Here is a 21,113-nt window from a genome sequence, read left to right as displayed (position 1 = left end):
TGGATGTCAATCCTAACTCGAAGATTTAAACCTCCAAGACTTAAATCAATACATCAAGGGCGTTCCTCTCTAGAACATGTACACCTGTATACCTGTATAGATGAGACACAATTGCCTCGCCTCACTATCCTCTTATATTCCCTCTCTAGAAATGGAGAGTTGTGAGGGATGACCACATCACCTGCACTAGCAACCTGAAAGGGAGGCCCTTGTAGCCAACGTCAAGGCCACATAACTAGAGTCTAAACCTGGACTTGGAAATGAGAAAGACGCGCCAAGAGAGTCATCACCCTCCATCACCATTTGTGCCTACTCTTGCCATAAAGCTAGTAATGTCCTACAATCCTTCTAAAGGTGTCCCTTCTTGCCACAATAATAGCACTAAGACTTCTTCTTCTTCTACCATATAGCACTCCTCTCCAAAACTAGAACATCTGAAGCACCAAGAGATAGCATCCTCACGGAAACCTAAAGTTGAACACAACAAGTTTTCAACATACCACTTGTGGATGAGTAAAAAATATTTCCATGCTGACCATCAAGAGATTCACAGAAGATGAAGAAAGACAAGGGATCTATAGGGAAAGGAGGCAGCAAAAAATACACTCACAAGGATTGCAGGAGTTCAAAGTAGTCAAGAAAGCACACAAAGAAAAGATCAACAGTAACTAGAATGTAGTGATGAGAACACAACCACCAGATTCACACCAACCCTCTCTAAAGCTAAGTAGTGTATCACAAAGTAAAAAAATGGACCAAACCCAACCAAAACCAGCCTGAAATATTGCCGCCCAGCCCTACACAGAAGCAAAAGAGTAAAACACAGAGACAAAGCAGTAAAATTTAAAACGCTGGAAATAACTGCATTAAAGCCAGTCCATTTGAAAAAAAAAAAGGTCACCTCAGTCTGTTGTCCCCAAAATGCAAAAGAGTAAGGGTCAAAATCAAGTCCCCAACCCTGAAACAACCCAAAAAACTGTAAACAGAGAGGGCAGACAGCAAAACGCTGATGGAAACAGGCCGAAATTTAACAAAGGATGGTCACCCATGCTGGAGAGCAGTAGCAGCAGCCAAGAACAAGTCCAATCAGCAGCAGAAAAGTCAAAACACAGACCTACACCAGCATAAAGCAGCAGCAGCAACTGTGATCCTGAAATCTGATACCATGTCAAAAGTGGATGCAATGATGGAAGCGTGGAAAATTGCTGCAACAGACTGCTGAAAACAAGAGACAAGGGAAAACAGAAACATTGCAAAAGAAAAAAACACCGCACAAAGAACTTAAAAGCAAGGAGATACTCGGGAAATGGAATCCATATATCAAGATATGAGACGGTACAAATCCAACATGAGTCACTAGCTATCAAGGCACCAACACCTACTCCCTCTCTCCACCAAAACTTGAAGGAGGTGAATGACAACGATTGAGGAGAAGGAGCCCCTATATATACACATAAAATATGCCTCAAATAAAGGCTGGTTGGCCAGCATTCATGCTGGCCGACTAGCATAAAAAATACCAAACTAACATGAAATGTCCGTAAGAAAAAATGCCAAAAATAACTACAATGTACCCAGCCCTAAATGGTGTGCATAGACTCACACATGAACTGACATATCTGCTAACACAATTCTCATTCTAATATACGTGGCACTTTTGTTCTTCACCTCCAATTACCTTCTTCATTGTACAAGAGGATGACATAAGATGAATGCTCGTAACCAATTGTTTTGGTTTAGTAATCCTAAAAAACTCATATTCATGCCATTGACATTTACTAAGGTCTCACCCACCTTGATCTTCCTAGAAAAGGATGCATGTACTTGGGTTGCAATAGAAGCCTTGGAAGATGGACCCATGCAGTGCCTTGAAGGAGATTCATGAGTGGAGACTTTTGATGTGGGAGGGTCAGATGCCTGGGATTGAGATTGAAGACAATAGATTTTGCCAACCTTTTTAGCTTTGCAATATTTCGTGAGCTTATTCCTTTACATATCATAGATCGGTAGATACATTCTATATAGAACAATGATGAGACTCGATGCTCTCCCATAGGCGGCACTATGTACGACAGCACACCGTCTAGCATCCTCGTCGCATTCAAGAAGCACCCTTGGAATAGCTAGTGTCCAAGGAAGATCTCCTACTTGTGGTTGGTTGCCCTTAGGGGTCTTGCAAGAGGTAGTTGGTGAGCACATATGAAAGAAGATGGGGAATGCAATTGCCATCCGTGGACTGCATAGACACTTTGAAGCTCTCCCTTTGGTCGCACGAAGTAGTCCAATTGGTGTGGCGAGAGACTTGGAGGATTGTACTAGCCTGTATATCACCTTGGAGGCCTTCTACTAGCAATTAATTAGCCGATGTCTGCAGTTGCTCTATTAGGCTGATATGCAAGAGATGATCTTCACCATTAAGGCTAGATCTTGTGCAGTGGTAAGCGTAGAGATACTGCCCAATTTGTATGTGCTAGAGCCCTTGGCATTGAGATCGGATGTCTTGGAGCTCATTGAGACACTTGCACAGTTGCATGATGAAAGATTCACTGCCGGCTAGTACTCTTCAGTGATGAGAGTTCTTCAATATACACCATCTTGGTAGAGTTTTGGCCCTCCATTATACACCCCTCTTGCGGGCATTAGGAGCAACTCAACCAAGACACTCAGCATTGGTAGGAAGCCCCTGTATTTCCATCCTTGTTTGAGTACGAGTAAAAGCAGCATTCTTATTTCAATAAAGTTTTGCCAGGCAAGGCATTAACATACAATCTATTAGAATAAAGGCATTGCCCAGTTGGCACGTGCTAGAGCCCTCAGCATCAGGATCAGAGATCTTGGAGCTCATTGAGACCTTTGCCAGTTACATATCTGGAAGGCTTGCTTCTTTGGCTATAAGAGTCCTTCAATGTACACCACCTTGGCATAGCTGTGGTCTTCCATTATACACCCCTCTTGGGGGCATTGGAAGCAACTCAATGAAACTCTCACCATGGCAAGAAGCCCGTGTATTTCATTCCTTCTTTGACTATAAGTAATAATCATGCCATTTTATTTATTTTTCCAAAAGAGAATAGGATCTTCCCATTAGACCATCTCTACAAAGCTACACTGACGTTTGAAGGATAGCTTTGAGATCTGAACTGACATTCTTACCAGTGAGCTTTTGACAAGCAAGGTATTGACAGACAGCCTAGAGACATTGGCCAATTGGCATGTTGTGCTAGAGAACTCGGCATCAGGACTGGATATCTTGGAGTTCATTGAGACCTTTGCACGGTTGCATATCTAAAAGACTCGCTGCCAGCTAGTCTTCCATAGCCAAAGTCCTTCAATGTACACCACCTTGGCACATGTCACGGGCCAGCCAAGGATCAAATTGGAGAAGAAGTCCTGGGTGAAACAAGGGGCAAATGACCTAAAAGGCTTGCTGGACATTTATAACAGCAAGAGCAATTGGTTAGCAGGAGGAGATTGAAGAATCTCAAGTTGTACTCTTTCCAATTGAATGAAAGCTAAAGAAATACCGCAAGGGGCGCCAATTTTGGGGCCAACAGGGTGTCTACTGTCCAAGAATGTTATGGTAAAGTGTGTATTTCATTTTATGTGTATTTATTTATTGCTATAATTAACTCTTAAATCAGGTTATCACCACCCATTCCAAGAAGGAAGGCTGGTTTTAGCACAGCTCTGGTCCTCCATTATACACACCTCTTATGGGTGCATGGAGCAACATGGAGACTCTCAGCGTCAGTGGGAAGCCCATGTATTTGCTTGTTTGACCATGAGTAATAAAATCAGCCACACTTACATTTCACCAAAAAAGTAAAAGAATCTTCCCATTAGACGATCTCTATGAAGCAACATAGACGTTTGAAGGATAACTTTGACATCTGAACAGGCTTTAGCAGCATTCTTACTTTCAGACAATTTTTGCCAAGCAAGGTATTAACAGATTAGCTTTCCAGCCTTTATAGACCCCTTTTTTGGTGCTACTTAATCCCTGTCATTCCATTTGAATTCTATTCATGGGACATGTGACCGGCAATATTTAGAGAACAAATCTGGAACTACAGCCTTGGATGATCATATGCGACTCTTAACGTTGTGCTATGCATGCAAGGCAAACGAAAGAGTTGATTTAGCCAAAATTGAACCTTATAGAGTCACAATATTTGTTTGCATAGTTATTCACATTTTTGGAAACAATGCACAGACAGCTCGCATCATTCATTTGTAGACTACTACTGAAACAATTTTCCAAAATGAAAGCAAAAAGACAACATGCACCTTACCAGTCCACTCATTGCTCTTAGTAAAATCAATGCCCACAATTAAGTTTGATGACTCAAGACCAGCAGCTCTAAGCGCTTCAGTGACCTGCACCACAATTCTCAACAGAACGTGAGAAAAAGGTAGCTTGAAATATAAAGATTTAGTTAGCCAACTAAACATGAAAGGAAAAAAGAGAGGTACTCTTGGTGCTAAACACACAGAGGATCTAACTAGATAACTATGTCAGGGATGTACAATTAAGTCAAAGCTCTCCTCCCACCCTTCCTCCCTTTCTCCCTCATGGTAATGAACAATCAGTGTGTGTCGCTAAATAGAAAGCTATAGTAGGGAAACCCCTGTATAACTCACTGTGGTGGCTGCAGGGGCATTTGGTTTTTTTTTGGGGGGAGAGAGAGAGAGGCTGTTAGCACAACTGGGTCACCCACAATGCCTTCATCTTCAATTCCGCCTCCAGGGTTCAAAGTCATTTTGCTAGACTCAAGGTCTTCCCCATTGGCAGTTGGATCTTATTCAGCATGCTGGGCCCTGGCCTTTTCCCTAGGGAGGATTTAGTTTCTTCGCATATGGCAGCTTCTTTTGCTACTTTGCCATGACTCTTGTATTTCTCTTGTGATTAATATAATACTCATTATGGGGGGCGTGGTAACATGACTGATAAGTACTGAGGCTAAGCAATGAAAAGGCCCTAACTTCGCCCAGACATTTATGTATACAGTGAATCCTTGAATCATTGGAGGACAGCTTTGATCACTACTATGAATAAATCAGGGATGGTATATCCATAGTGGGCTGGGATAAGTATCTCTATAAGTAGCCCATCATGATGAGGCCAAAATATCTAGAAAGCCCGAATATTGTTGGGAGAGGCCCAAGCCATCTCTCAGTGAGTTGTTTTATGCTATAACTGCTCATCTATTGTTGTTCTTACACCTTCCTAGGAGCTCACCCATCTCATTTTGTTTTAACTGCTGCACACTTAACAAGGCACAATCTATATCAATCAGCCAATCAAAGCAGATTGGGACAGCATGCATGTGGAAAATGCAATCATGGACATATCTTCTCTTGTGCCATAGACCATTAAAAGACAAGATTGTGACACAATCTTGTCTCCATGCAAAGGCCAAAAGCTCTCATGTCCAAGTCTCCACAAAAATCTAGAAGTCATCATAACAGTTCTAGTATTGTCTAGAACTTATCAAAAACTCAAGATTTTCTAGAGCTTTCTGGAACTTCACAGAAAACCTTGTATAATAGATATTGCATTTCAGTGATACAAACACTGTATATGAACGAAATGCTTGTGCTTTCTACTCCTAAACTGACAGGATGCTGGGCCAGGAGCACCCGTTGCAGGAGTTATACAATTATATGTTTCCATATTCTGGAAGTTATATGTGCAAACACACACACACCAACCTGGGCCCTTTTCTGTCTTCAAGTCCTTTTCTTAGTGCATCGATGCATGCCCAGCTAGGGCTAGTTCATCTCGTGTACTTGAAACACTTAGTGACACTCATCTTTGTGGTTGTGTTTTAGGGTTTCTGACCGCAGTCAGCCCATTTCAGCAGTGGGCAGCCTTCTTGCTCCTGTGGCCGAACAACACCTTTGCTGGGCAGTCCATTCTGGGGCATGCAATACACTTTCAAGCGCTGCATTTTTTCTCCAGCAGGTCACCCCACTTTCCAGCCCACTCTAGGTTTCTGACTTTTGCCAGCCTCTAGGGCAGCATTAACTGCCGTTGGCTGCAGGCAGCAATGCCGTGAGGGACAACACCTTTGCTGGGCAGTCCATTCTGGGGCATGCAATACACTTTCAAGCGCTGCATTTTTTCTCCAGCAGGTCACCCCACTTTCCAGCCCACTCTAGGTTTCTGACTTTTGCCAGCCTCTAGGGCAGCATTAACTGCCGTTGGCTGCAGGCAGCAATGCCGTGAGGGACTGCATATGTCAAAGTTGGCGATGGAACCAATGCAGTACTGCTGGCAAGGCCAGCACAATGGCTCTGACACCGCTATTAGATCAAATGTGCAACTCAATAGATAGGAAGTGAAGTAGAATGTGAGAGTGAGAATAGACACACAAAGAAGCATGCAAGAGTACCTCCACTATAATGAATCACAAGATAATGAAAGTACAAGATACAACCCTAAGGTCATATAGATCTACACACTACAGTGTGTTCACACACGGAAAATACCCCTCCCATTAAAGGGTAAAAAGTGCCCCTGGATAGGGTACATTCAATTCACACTAGAACAACTCTGAGGAAAATACAAGATATATTTAACTACGCATTTCCCACACACTTGCCCTCCTCTCACACCTCTGAGCAAGAATGTCCCACAAAATGGCTGGTACAATGAGGAATGTCAAGAAACTCATGCTTGCCTCTAGTAGGAAGAAGCATGAGGTACCTATATACATGGCCAAGCACACATGATCTTTCACCACCTAGTGTGAAGGAAGAAGAGGGCATACTTGGCCAAGTTAAGAGCATGATATTTGTTAGTTATTCTTTAGGCAAGACAGCAAGGTGGCATGGGAGGCATTTCAAGAGCCATGGTCCCATTAAAGGGTAAAAAGTGCCCCTGGATAGGGCACATTCACACTAGAACAACTCTTAAGGAAAATACAAGGTATATTTAACAACTACACATTTCCCACACACTTGCCCTCCTCTCACACCTCTGAGCAAGAATGTCCCACAAAATGGCTGGTACAATGAGGAATGTCAGGAAACTCGTGCTTGCCTCTAGTAGGAGGAAGCAGGAGGTACCTATATACATGGCCAAGCACACATGATCTTTCACCACCTAGTGTGAAGGAAGAAGAGGGCATACTTGGCCAAGTTAAGAGCATGATATTTGTTAGTTATTCTTTAGGCAACACAGCAAGGTGGCATGGGAGGCATTTCAAGAGCCACGGTCCCATTAAAGGGTAAAAAGTGCCCCTGGATAGGGCACATTCACACTAGAACAACTCTTAAGGAAAATACAAGGTATATTTAACAACTACACATTTCCCACACACTTGCCCTCCTCTCACACCTCTGAGCAAGAATGTCCCACAAAATGGCTGGTACAATGAGGAATGTCAGGAAACTCGTGCTTGCCTCTAGTAGGAGGAAGCAGGAGGTACCTATATACATGGCCAAGCACACATGATCTTTCACCACCTAGTGTGAAGGAAGAAGAGGGCATACTTGGCCAAGTTAAGAGCATGATATTTGTTAGTTATTCTTTAGGCAACACAGCAAGGTGGCATGGGAGGCATTTCAAGAGCCATGGTCCCATACAACTATTTCCTCTCTGGAGCTATGGCACACAAATACTACCTCACTCTACGAAGTGCCTAGATAGCCTCCTCTCCCCCAATCATCGGAGAGAAAACCCACCTCCTCCACCTTCAACATAGCTATGGTACAAGATGCCAGCCACAAACTCTAGAATGGTTGAGCACAAGACCATGATGGATTGGTAGCAAAGCATCTCTCATATGCTAGATACAAGTTGTCTAGACTCCTAGCCCATCTGTTCAACAAGGTCCTTCACAAAGGCTTCCATGCCAGTTGGTCAACTAAGACTACAATACCAATCTTCTTTAAGGCCAAAGATCTTTAGCTATAGAATCATCCTAGATGCCTTCTACTAGCCAAGCTTTATGGATCCATACTAGAGCCTCAACTGAGCAAATGGACAAAGATGCACAGAAATGTGGACATTGAAGGTTCAAGAGGGAATATTCCACACTTGACCACATCTTGATACTTCGAGCTATCATTGAGGAGGGTAGAGCACAAGGGAAACGGATCTATTGCTAGCTGGCTGACTTCCGCAAAGCATTTGATATAGTGACATGAGTCAAGCTCATGCAAAGACTACGAGAGTTGGGAGTCTATACTAAGGTGTGATGTGGTGTCTTGGCATTATATGAGTCAATCATTGGACAAATTCAAGCTATAGGAGGGATGTCAAAGGAGATCATCACATAGTCACAAATAACGGTCATTTTTGGACTTGAAAATTGTGGGACAAAAGCTTCTTTGCGTCCCACATTCCATTCCATATCACTATATAGTGACAAGTGACAATGATTCCTACCTATTCCCCATTCCCGTCTCATTTTGCGTCATTTGTGACCTCTCTCTCTCTCTCTCTCTCTCAAAAACGTCTTTTCAACTTGCAACGTCAAGTTTTGCCAAGTGGTAGCCTTCTAATCCCATTTTCCAACATTATCCAACTTATTGAATTACTTTTTTGAATATTCATTCTAAAGATAATTTAATATTTATATTTTATCTTCAAAATATTAATTTCACTAATCAATAATCAAAATTGGGTAAACCAATTTGTCTCCCAAGTGCCTTGAGCAGTTATTGTCCCCTAGACTGGCATTAATTAATTAATTGATGCCTAGTCTCTAATGTCACCACTCGTATTACCTGCTACCTGCTGTCGTGGCTGTCTGAGGGGTTGTCTTGGACCCCCCCTGCCATCACCCTCTCTGTCTCTCTATACCCGTGTAAAGCCGTCCGCGTTCACCTGTGGACCTGTCGGCATAGCCGCCTTAGCTCTGAAGCGCATGCACTCTGCTGCCTGGTGCCCAAAGTCATGGCAACGCAGGCACTGCCCTGGCTGCCCAATCACAATGACCTGGTACCTAAAGAAATGTCCATTTGCCTCGATTCCTAGAAACTGTGGTATATTCTTTGTCTCTTTCATTGCCACCCGTACCTTTGGGACTCCTGCAGCTGTCACTACGTCCGCGAAAGAGGCGGGAAGGACAATACTGAAGAGCTGTCCAAATTCTTCCACCAACTGGCGATACTCTATCATCAGTCCGAGAAAGAGAAGGGTGACGGGGTGTCTAAGGAATCTATTGTGGAGCGCGAATGCCTCCACTGTGAAGCCACTGTACCAAAGGACCATGTAAATGACCCCCTTAATGGAAGCATAGGGTGCACTAACCAATAGCTCATGGGCTGCATCTGAGATAAGCCATACCATGAAGATCCCTTGGCCCATTAGAACCACCTCCACGATCTGCACTGTGCCGATGCGTAGCGTGGAGTGAAGCCAATCCCCAAGCTGGGCCCTGGATGGGGAATGTCCTACTACCTGACCAAAGATCGATGTTTCTTTTAGCTCCAACTCCGTGGCATAGATGGCTAAGAGCTGTTCCTCAAAGAAAACGACACGCAAGGTGTTTGATTGGGGGGCACTTGCAGAATGCACCGACATCTAACCAGAGGTTTCCATTGCACATCCATGCTGAGAACCTACCAACCACGCTGCAGTATTGCTGGTGGGGAGGTGTTACTGCAAAAGAAGGGAGCAACGGGGGGAGATATGGAAGTCTGTTTTCTTACGGTGGGTAAAGAATTGGTCTCCATTAATGGCTTGATCCCACGGGTGGGGGCCTGGCGGGGCTAAGCCACAAGGCGAGGGATACAGAGGCAGCATGGGGGGGGAGGAAGAGTTCCAGGCGTGAGCCGCGCAGGGGGCTTCCTAGCTACCACCATGGCCAGGGAGGGGAGGGGAGGTTCTGTTTTCCTGCGATGGATAAAGTGTTGGTCTCCATTGGTGGCCTGATCCCACGAGTGAGAGTCTAACGGGGCTAAGCCACAAGGCGAGGGATATGGGGGCAACGTGGGGGGGGGGGGGGGGGGGGGAACAGCCTCTCACGATAATGGAGCCGCGCGCTACAAGGGCAGGCACCAAGGTGAACATGTGGGAAGAGAGAGACGTAGTGGCACGCAGAAAGGAGGGGGTGGAGCATGATGGCTGCCGAGAGGAGACAGGAAGGTGGAAAGTAGAAGGCGCAGTGGCGGCCAGGAAAAGAGGAGGGGCGCGGTGGCTACCGGGAGGGAGGGGAGCGTGAAGGCGGCCAGACGGTACGAAGGAGACACATTGGCAGCCAGGGAGGAGGACGCGATGACGGCCAGAGAAGGGAGAAGGCGCTATAGCAGCAAGCGAGATGGGAAAGGCGCGATGGCGAGCACGCAGCGTATCACTAAGAAGCTTTCATGTGAATATGGTGACACCACAGACTAGGCATTAATTAATTGATTAATGCATATCTAAGAGCTAATAACTGCTCAGCGATACTTGGAAGACAAATTGGCCTAGTTAATTTGATAATTGACTCGTGAAATCAATTTTTTTAACACTAGATTAATTACTAAATTAATTTTTCAAATAATATTTTATAGATTATTATTTTAAAATTTATTTTAATAAGCTGGATAATTCTGGAAAAATGGAATTAGAGGCTGCCAGTTGGCAGAACTTGCCCATATAAGTGGGAAAAACGTTTCTAAGGGCTAGTGGAAGTTTATTCTAGCCATTGTAAGAGAGAAGAAGGCTATTAGAGAGCAAGGAGAGGCTACTAATGTGATTTGCAACCGCCAAGGATCAATCCTACAACATGTGATACTAATTTGAAGCCCTCTAGGTGATAGCAACCCAAGATCCTTCTAATACAGATGACAACATACAAGAGAGGAAGTAGTCTTTTTGGTGATCCTAAGCTGTAGCTGACAACTTCCATGGCTATTTTAGCAGGGCAGCAGCAGTTTCTCAGTTTTCCTCGCGATAAAACTTTAAAATTTCTCTCTCATCCCCCAACCATCTATCATGTTATCTCAACATTTTCTAGCAGTTTGAGCCATCAAAGGAAGAGATTTCAATCAATCTCTACCGTAAACCCTATTTTATAGCAAAAATTAGGATTTTAACTGCCGCCTTAGGATACGTGCTTATAATTCAAGGCCTAGGACTTAAATTCCAACAACTAAAATTGAACAATTTCAGGGAGATTCAAGAGGCCAGCTAGCCAATATTAGATTTGGGACTGAATTTGTCTTTCAAAGAGTAGGATAAAGGCCAATCCCGAAGTAAACCAAGAGGCAATTTGGTCTAGAGGCTTGTTGGTTAGTTTTGACAACAAGAGGCGCTTGGATTAGCAAAGAAGATCATAGGATCTCAGTTGTACTCCATCCATTTGCAAATATAGTTAAAGAAATACCGCAAGGGGCACCAGTCTTGGGGCCAATAGGCTGTCCAATGTTCAAGATTGTATGGTAAAGTGTGCATTTAAGTTTTGTGAATTTGTTAATTTCTGAAATTAAGTGCTTAATTAGGTTATTTACCACCCTATCTAAGAAGGAAGGCTAGTTTCAAGGTTCCATCGCCAGGATATACCATCAATTCCCTCGAATTAGTGGGCCCAAGACACTTGATTCAAGGTCAGAAGCTTTGCTCTAGTGCTGATTGTATTCACCTGATCATTACAACAAGAATGTCTTCAAATAGTGAGATGGGATCAAGCAGGGATGATGCCTCTCAATCTAAAAATTCACATAAGTGTTGGGAAAAATGCAATGCCGGATCTTGGACAAGGCACGCAGCATGGAAAGCAAGCTAAGAATGAGGGAATTTGACAAGAGATGGGTCCTTCTGAGCCTCTTGAAGCTGATGAGTAGCAAGAGGAAGAGAAATTCAATGAACAATGTAAAAATTAGTTGAGAACAGCAACTGAAATGTTTATGCAATCAGCAAATGATCCTCAGTTCATGCGCTTTTTGAACCCTTTAAAATAAGGCAACAAAGGCAAGAAGACAAAATAGTCTTCCAACACTTCGGGACAGCAAGATGCACCAAGGGAAGAGCCAATACAGCAGCATGATGTTCCAAATGCGAGTAGTGAGCATAAGCAAATGATGCCAATGGGGCGATTGATGCATATGCAAGGTCAACGTGGAAGTGCCAGCAATCCAATGCTTTTTGGACAGCAAGGCATATATGCAATGATAGGGCACCAGGGTACTTTGGTAGTGGCACAAGTTTCCATGCTATGGTGGGTCAAGGATAGTATATGGGAATGTATGACGCAACTCCTTATCATATGTAGCAACCAATACGTGGTGCACAAGGCCCAATGTATCCGGGTATGGCTGGTAATATGCACAACCCCATGTAGAGCAATGTTGACATGATGTTAGGACACAAAGTGGCCTGCAACCTAGTGGAGGTTTGAGGCAAGTAAAGTTAGAGGTAGAACATTGTTTCACCAATAGATGCAAAGTGGAAGGAAGAGGATGACTTGGCATGCCATCCTCAGTTGTTGCAGCTTCACCTAGATGCCTTTCAATTACAGCCAACTTTAATTCGGACTCAATCAGGTTCAGCAGAGCAAAGGTCCAAAGCATTGCCTAATGCTCAAGGGGGAGATAGCACTTCCGCTTCGCCAATTGTGGACAACTCTTATATGTAGTGGATCTCGAATGTATTCAACATACATCCAAGGTACTATCCTGGCAGTATGTTTGCCATAGGGCCACTACTCAATGTACTAGTCACTATGAGAAATATGTAGATGAGTATGGTTGTTACTACGGCTCTGAGACTATATTTTTGCATTAGTTTGGGATCGGTTCATGATCACTTGGGCATGATCTTTTCCCTCAGTTTTGAGGCAAAATTTCTAATCAGATTCAGCTTAGTTGTTGATCAATTTGAGAACCGTCACTTTTGAGATCAATTTTGCATTACTTACTAATCGGTTTTGCAATGTGATCACTTCTCAAATCAGAAAATGATTAGGTAATACTCAATTTTCAACGGTTTACAATTGGTTCCATGGATAGTAGCTGTTAGTAAATACCATTGTCAGTTTCAGCCATGGTTTATGCTGAAAATATACTTTATTATGGTTCTAAAGCCAAAATAGTTGAGAAACATGAGTTATGGATATATCCAATGGGTTTCTAGCAACAGCTTCGGATTGTTTTTCAGATTTACCTGATGTTTATGCTACCTGGAAATTTTCAGCAAGGTTTAGTGGATGTGGCATGGTTGGACAACAATGGGTAATGTTGTGACTATGATGCCGTATGGAAATTCCAGTGTAGTATGCTTTTTCTTTGGCACAATGTAGTGCAATCGAGGATGATTGCAAGGATTTCAAGGGGAAGACCTGTCACAGGTACGTGAAATTTTGAGATGCTCTAATCTTGCTGATAACATTTGATTAAGATATCAATCAAATGTGCAAGGTTGTTTAGCACATGTGATGCACATCACAGTTCTTTCATAGTAATAGGCCAAGGACCACAAGGATGCAATGGATGTGAAAGCAAAAAGTTGTAATAAGTTATGCCTAACACGTACTAGATGGTAGTCGATGTCAAATTTTGGCCTGGACCAATTTATTAGCCACTAATGTCAATGGCGACACTAAAGACTAGGTATTCATTAATTAATTAATACCTATTTAAGGGCTAATAACTACTCAAGGATAGTTGAAAGACGAATTGGCCTAGTTAATTTAATTATTGACTAGTGAAAATAATTTTTAAAGCACTATAGTAATTATTAAATTAATTTACAAAAATAATATTCTAAAAAGTAAATTAATAAGCTGGATAATGCTGAAAAATGAGATTAGAAGGCTGCCACTTGGCAAAACTTACCTATGCAAGTGAAAAAAACGTTTACACGGGTTGATGGAAGTCTATTCTAGCCATTGTGAGAGAGAATGAGGCTATTAGAGAGCAAGGAGAGACTGCTAATGTGATTTGCAACCACCAAGGATCAGTCCTATAGCATGACAATAGTTTGGAGCTCTCCAGGAGCAAGTAACAACAGCCCAAGGTCCTTCTAATACAAATGAAAGTGATAACCCTAGGTCCTAAAGCATGTGATAGTAGTTTGGAACCCTCCAGGAGCAAGTGACAGCAACCAAAGGTCCTTCTAGTACAGATGAAAGTACACAGCAAGGGGCAAAAGTCTTTTTGGTGGTCCTAAGCTGTAGGTGACAGCTTTCATGGCTGTTTGAGCAAGGCGACAACAATTTTTCAACTTTCCTCACAATGAAACTCCAAATTTTCTCTCTATACAACACTCTCTCTCATCCCCTAACTATCTCTTAAGTTATCTCATCATTTCCTAGCAATTTAAGCCATCAAAGGAAGAGATTTCAATCAATCTCTACTGTAAACCCTAATTTATAGCAATCAAAGAAAGCACTTCAATCAATCTCTGCTATAAACCCTAATTTATAGCAAAAATTAGGGTTTTGACTACAGTCTTAGGATACATGCTTAAAATTTAGAGCCTAGGACTTCAATTCCAGCAACTGAAATTGAGAAATTTTAGGGAGATTCAAAAGGCCAACCAACCAATATCAAATTTCGGGATGAATTTGTCTTTCAAGAAGCAGGGTGAAGGCCAATTCCCAAACAAACCAAGGGGCAAATTGATCTGGAGGCTTACTGGTTAGATTTGACACCAAGAGACACTTAGATTAGTAGAGGAGGTCAAAGCATCTCAGTTGTTCTCCATCTCTTTGTAATAAAAGTTAAAGAAATACCACAAGCAGTGCCAATCTTGGGGCCAACAAGCTATCCAATGTCCAAGATTGTATGGTAGGATATGTATTTCAGTTTTGTGAATCTATCAATTCTTGTAATTAAGGGCTTAACTAGGTTATTTGTCACCCTTTCTGAAAAGAAAAGCTAGTTTTATCTCTCCACTTTCTTAGAAGCATGAATCTTTTCTACATAGCAATGTAGTGCAATCGAGGACAATTGCAAGGATTTCAAGGGGTGGTTTGTTACAAGGACGTGAAATTTTATTGTTTTGCTTAGCATTTGATTAAAAGTTAACCAAATGTGTATATGTGACTTGCACGTGTGAGGTACGCATCAATTATTCTACAATTTGGGACCTAAGATTCCCAAATATCAGTTGGTGCCAAAGATAAAAGTTATAATAAGTTATGCATGACAAGTACTAGATAGTAGTGGGTGTCAAAACTTTGTCTAGAACATTTAATTAGCCATTTATATCAATGGTGAAACTAGAAAATTAACATTAATTAATTAACTAATACTAATTCCAAGCTAAAGAGTACTCAACTTCACTTGCAATAAATTGGTCTTGTCAATATAGTTGTTGGCCAGTTAGATTATTTTTCTTGGCACAGAAATAATTATTAAATTAATGGACTAGATAATTCTCAGAATTCAATTTAGAAGGTTGCCACTTGGCAAAACTCGCCCATGAAAGTTTGAAAAAGCTGAATTTAAGCTGAAGGGAGGGGGAAATCTCATTTTTGCATTTTGGAGCCATTGGGATGAGCGGTTGGGCTACTACTACCAACTTTTGGATCCATTTCTTAATCATTGGAGACCATTTTAGTAAAGGAGGTTGCATATTCCTAACTAGAAAAAGCTGGTGATCGCAGCTGATGCGCTTTCTCTTGAAGATTGTAGCCTTTGATACTCCCTTTACTAAGGTGAATCCATTGGGATTGGAAAACTGGGTCAACAACTCAATTTCACCAAGTTTTTGCGATAAATATCTGAATTTTCTCTCTCTACCACATTCTCTCTTTTTCTCTAGCCATTTCCCACCTTTGCTCCAAGTTTTACAGTAATTGTGGCATTCCTTGAATTCTCAAAGCTGAAATCAATGTATTTCAGGAGGGTTCAAGAGGCCAACTAGCCAACAAGTAATGTGAAGGCCAATTCCAAAGAAAGAGGCACTTCCATTAGTAGAGGAGGTTGAAGAATTTCAGTTGTGCTTCATCCATTTGCAATACAAGTCAAAGAAATACCGCAACAAGTGCCAAGTTTTGGGGGCTAACAGGCTGTCCAATGTCCAAGATTAAGTGGTAACATTTGCATTTCCAGCTTATGTGAATTTTATACTTTCTATAATCAGAGTTAAATCAGGTTACTACCACCCTATCCGAGGAGGAAGGCTCGTTTCATGGTTTACTTAGTGTAATTATTATTAAATCAAGTCATTACCATCCTATCCAAGGAGAAAGGCTGGTTTCATGGTTCCATTGCCACTACTAGAAATACATACCAGCCATTGTAATCATGATCATGCCCTATGCATGTGAAATTCTAGTCACTTAAACTAGTTATAATCCTCACACATAGGTCATAACCATTGTCAAAACCATAAGGGATGCATCCACGTGCCAAAGCCCAACAATGTTCTAACCACTAAGACATTGTAATGCATAAACTGAGTATAAGCTACACCTCATAGCAATGATGTAGCACATGATAGCCATGTAAAGCATACATCAATTAAAAACCACATGTAACTTTCGCAAATTTTATTTTATTTTATTTTATTTTTTTTGCATTACCTCTAAATATACACCGCATAACATTCAAGTATCCCATACATGCCTTGCAAATGTATATCACATCAAAATGTACATTTCATATATTCCATACATGCTAGCAACCTTGCACATGTAAAGTTTCAAAGCCTAGGTGAAAATCATATCATATGCATACCAACTCATAGTAACTAGTACACTGAATAGTGATCCCAATGGCAAAAATGTTGTCAAACATACAGTAACCTGAATACAAACCAAATACATCCGAGATCCACTACATAATCAAGCTGTCCATCACTAGGAGAGTGGAGATGCAACCTCCCCCTTGAGCATCAAGCAACACTCTAGACCTATACACTGCTAAGCTTGAAAGAAAAAAATCCAAAATCGTCTCTAACTGAAACACATCAAGATAAAATGCATCATTGAGGATGATCTGCTCGATCACCCTCCATCTGAATGCAAACCAAATACATCTGAGATCCACTACATAATCAAGCTGTCCATCACTAGGAGAATGGAGGTGCAACCTCCCCCTTGAGCATCAAGCAACACTCTAGACCTTCTATACACTGCTAAGCTTGAAAGAAACAAATCCAAAATCGTCTCTAATTAAAACACATCAAGATAAAATGCATCACTGAGGATGAACTGCCGGATCACCCTCCATCTAGTTGTATTCTTTTATATGTGAAACAATGTTGAAGCTTCACCATGAAGCACATGGAAGCTTTATCTCTAATTGCCTCAAAACCCCTACTAGATTCTAGGTATTTTAACCTCTTAAGCATTGCAATGCTTTATACTTTCACATTGCTGCAATTCCAACTTACCTAATATGCAATATTGCATCCAGTTGACTAGCCTCTCATGTATACCTGACATGCTAAGAGCACCAAATGCATTAGGAAACATTCTTGTTTGCATACTTTGGACTATTGTAATGTGATTGTGCATGGAAATTTGCATACTACCAACCATACCAAGATACATTTTCAATACATTGTATGTATTAATAGCCACATTTCCATCATGACCAACACTATATGGAGCATTTGCATGACCAGCATTAATACCATGAGTTTCAAACATAGTGGGTTGCATATATGCATTGTCAAACTTACCACTTTGTGCCCTAGCATCACGCTAACATTATTATACACGGGGTTATGCATACATACGCAGATACATTGAGCCTTGCACACCACGCATTGGTTGTTGTATATCATAAGGAGTCGTGTCATACATCCTTGCTTAGGGTGCTTGACCCACCATAGCATGGAAACTAGTATCATCAACAAAGTACCTTGGTTGCCCCATAATTGCATGCACGCCCTACTGTCCAAAAAGCATTGGATTGGCACTTCCAAGTTGGCCTTGCATATGTATCAATTGCCCCCTTGGCATCATTTGCTTATGCTCACCACCCACATTTGGGACATCATGCTGCGATATTGGCTCTTCCTTCGGTGTATCTTGCTATCTCGAAGCTCTCAAAGACGATTTCCTCTTCTTACCTTTGTGCGCTCCTTCAAGGGGTTCAAAAAGCGCATGAACTAAGGATCATTTGCCAATTGAACAAACATTTCAGCTGTTATCCCTAGCTGATCTTTATACTGGTCATCAAATTCCTCTTCCTCTTGTTGGTCATCGACCTCAAGAGACCGAGAAGGACCCACATTTTAGCCTGAACGAACATTATCAGCTTGCAGCCCATATTGTGTGCCTTGTTTAAGATCAAACATTGGATTTTTCCTAGCACTTTTTGAATTTTCAGAAAAAGAGGCATCATAGCAAAGGTTCTAACCTTCAATCAAGTGCCTTGGGCCCACCAATTCAAGGGAGTTGATGATATTCCAGCAATGGAACCTTGAAACCAACCTTTCTTCTTGGAGAGGGTGGTAATGAACTGATTAATCAACAATTACAGCAAGCATAAAATTCATATAAACTAAAAATGCACACTTTACCACTTTAATCTTGGACAATGGACAGCCTGTTGGTCCCAAAATAGGTGCCCCTTTCGGTATTTCTTTATCTTCTATTGCAAATGGATGGAGTCTCTGCCATCCAAGTGCTACTAGCTGTCATTAATGACCAACAGACCTTCAAACCAATTTGCCCCTTAGTTTCTTGGAGAATTGGCCTTCACCCCGCTCCTTGTGAGACAAATTTAGCCCCAAATTGAAATTCACTAGTTGGCTTCTTGAATCTCCTTGAAATTCTAAAACTTCAACAACTAAAATTCAAGTCCTAGACCTTTAATTCTGAGCACGCATCCCAAGGTGGTTGTCAAATACTGATTTCGAGATTGACTAAAATATCTTCCTTTGAACACTGACACTTCCATTGCGAGAAAATGCAAGAAATCAGTTGTTGTCCTATCTAGACAGCCATGAAAGCTATCTTCACAAATAAAAAACCCCGAATATGGTGTTGCCTAGCTAAAACATAGTTGTCATTAACAAAAAGTACGATACAGTATGGTATGATAAAATACAGTACTAAATGGTACCTTAAGATTTTACAAGGTACTGTACAATATTATTTGGACTAAAGATAATAAAATAAATGTTTCAAGTCTAACTAGCAATGCTATTAGAGTATATAAGATGAATACTCGAGGGTCACATGCCAAAACCTCATACTGCATACACAACATGTACTACTATTGCCTACAACTTACAACTACATAGATGGGAGTAGATACGTCATACATGAATGATCATACAAATAAGAGAAGTGTGGGCTTGAAAGAAAAGATTTAGAGAGAGGAAGAGGCTAGAGAGAGAGAGAGAGAGAGACTTGAGAGAAAAAGAGGATATGAGAGGCTTGAGAGAGAGAGAGAGAGAAGCTTGGGGAGAGAGAAACAAGAAAGAAATAAGACGAAAAAAGAAAGTTGTAGGCTTGAAGGAGAGTGGCCAAAAAGTGTCTTTTTTTGTACAAATATATATTTTCCACTTGCAAGGGCAAGTTTTGCCGAGTGACAACCTTCTACCTATTATTGCTGAGGCTCTTTTCTAAACACTAATTTTTATGCACAAGCCTTGGCGCCTCTTGAGATATGGATACTCTAGACTTACTCTAGAGTCAAATTCTAAACAACTAGCACTGCAAGGTGACACTATGTATTGGTATGCTCAGATAGGCACATGGTTGCAACTACATGGGGTATATATGAATCCCTTTGCATCTCCATAGTACAAATCGGATTCCCCTTTCTTCGATCTCAGCCAAGAGGAGCTCAACAAAATCATGATTCATTACGATGAAAATTATTAGCTACATATAGCAAGGACTAGGTTGACACTTAACCACGATTTGGGAACAAGAATTACTTTCTACTGAAAGTATATTGTACATGTATCTCTAGATGGTTTTGTGATCCGATCAAGATACATGGACACACACCTATCCCATGAAGTACAGTGAACCATTGGTCAGCTCCGCACATCCTCATACCACTAATAGATAGAGACCAATAGCTTTGGAGCAAATTCCCTTCCCCTCGAGGGTCAGATCTACTAGCTTTGCCAACTTGAGTCGAAGACTGAGGAGCACTACATATATAGGTGCCAGTACCCTATGAGATCAAAGGGCCACTTCCACTATCTATTTCAAGAGAGATTCCAACCACTATCTAGGTTGATGGACTTCCCAAATCAGGGTTGCCTTACACTCTTCCTTTTGGAGTTGCTGAAACTAGTCTTCCTTCCATAGATGGGTGGTAAATCCCTGATTACAACTTAATAACAGCAGCAAACAAAAAAATGCAAATCTGAAAATACAAATTTACCTACTAATCTTGGACAATCCACACCCGATTGGTCCCAAAATTGACGCCCCTTTCGGTATTTCTTTAGCTTTATTGAAGAAGAAGTTGATTTACAGTGGGATTCTCTCGATCCCCTTCGCAATCCAAACTTCCCTTGCTGTCCAAAGTGACCAACAAGTCTTCAATTTGCTTTGCCCCTTGATTCGGGCACTTAATTGGCCTTTACCCACTTCATAGATGATGGAAATGCCCCAAATTCAATGGCTGGCTAACCTCCACCTGAATTTAGCTGAATTTTACCTTCAGCCCTGAAAAATCCAAGTGCTTCCAATTTTTTGACATGCTTCCCAAGGCTGCTGCTAAACCCTAATTTTTGCTGTAAATAAGGGTTTATAGCAAAGAAATTTGCAATTTCTCAATCTCCAAGGATCCAAATGTTGAGATCTTCAGAGCAAGGCTGTGAAATGGCTGGGAGATAAGAGAGAAAGCTGTAGATAGAGAAAATTCAAAATTTTGTCGTGAAGAAAAATCAGTCAAATGCAGCTGCTGCCCTACCACAACAGCATTAAATGCTATCGCCTACAGTTAAGATATCCAAATCAGCTGCCACCTTGCACCTAGATGCAATCATCAAGCTGTGGAGGGTCCGAATCAGCAATCACCTCCTCAAAACTCACTCGTGGCTAGCTGCAATTGGCTGAAAATAGGCTGACCATGGCTACTCACAACTCTCCCACATTTGCTACAGCAAGAATGATCTCATTTTTCCTCTCCTTTAGCCCTTTACCAGTCTATATGGGCAAGTTTGCCAAATGGCAACCTTCCCTCATTTTTCCAACATTATCCATAATTAAATATTAATTACTAAAAATTAATCTAATAATTATTTCGGTGCC

The 21,113-nt window shown here is 41.6% G+C and overlaps 1 protein-coding gene across 1 annotated transcript in view; it reads right to left on the bottom strand.

Moving 5' to 3' along the window:
* The window catches only part of LOC148011675 (E3 ubiquitin-protein ligase RGLG1-like), a 46,703-nt gene that overhangs the window by 15,674 nt on the left and 9,916 nt on the right, over positions 1–21,113 (bottom strand). The window contains exon 2 of the mRNA XM_087670559.1: positions 4,293–4,377. Coding sequence (XP_087526685.1) covers positions 4,293–4,377 — 85 coding nt within the window. The remainder of the gene's footprint in view (positions 1–4,292; positions 4,378–21,113) is intronic.

The sequence above is a fragment of the Lygodium microphyllum genome, chromosome 28 (assembly GCF_053477565.2).
Source record: "Lygodium microphyllum isolate KBCC chromosome 28, Lygodium_microphyllum_v1.1.10, whole genome shotgun sequence".
NCBI lineage: Eukaryota > Viridiplantae > Streptophyta > Polypodiopsida > Schizaeales > Lygodiaceae > Lygodium > Lygodium microphyllum.
The sequence above is the reverse complement of the archived record's forward strand: the minus strand, read 5'-3'. Positions and strand labels throughout refer to the sequence as shown.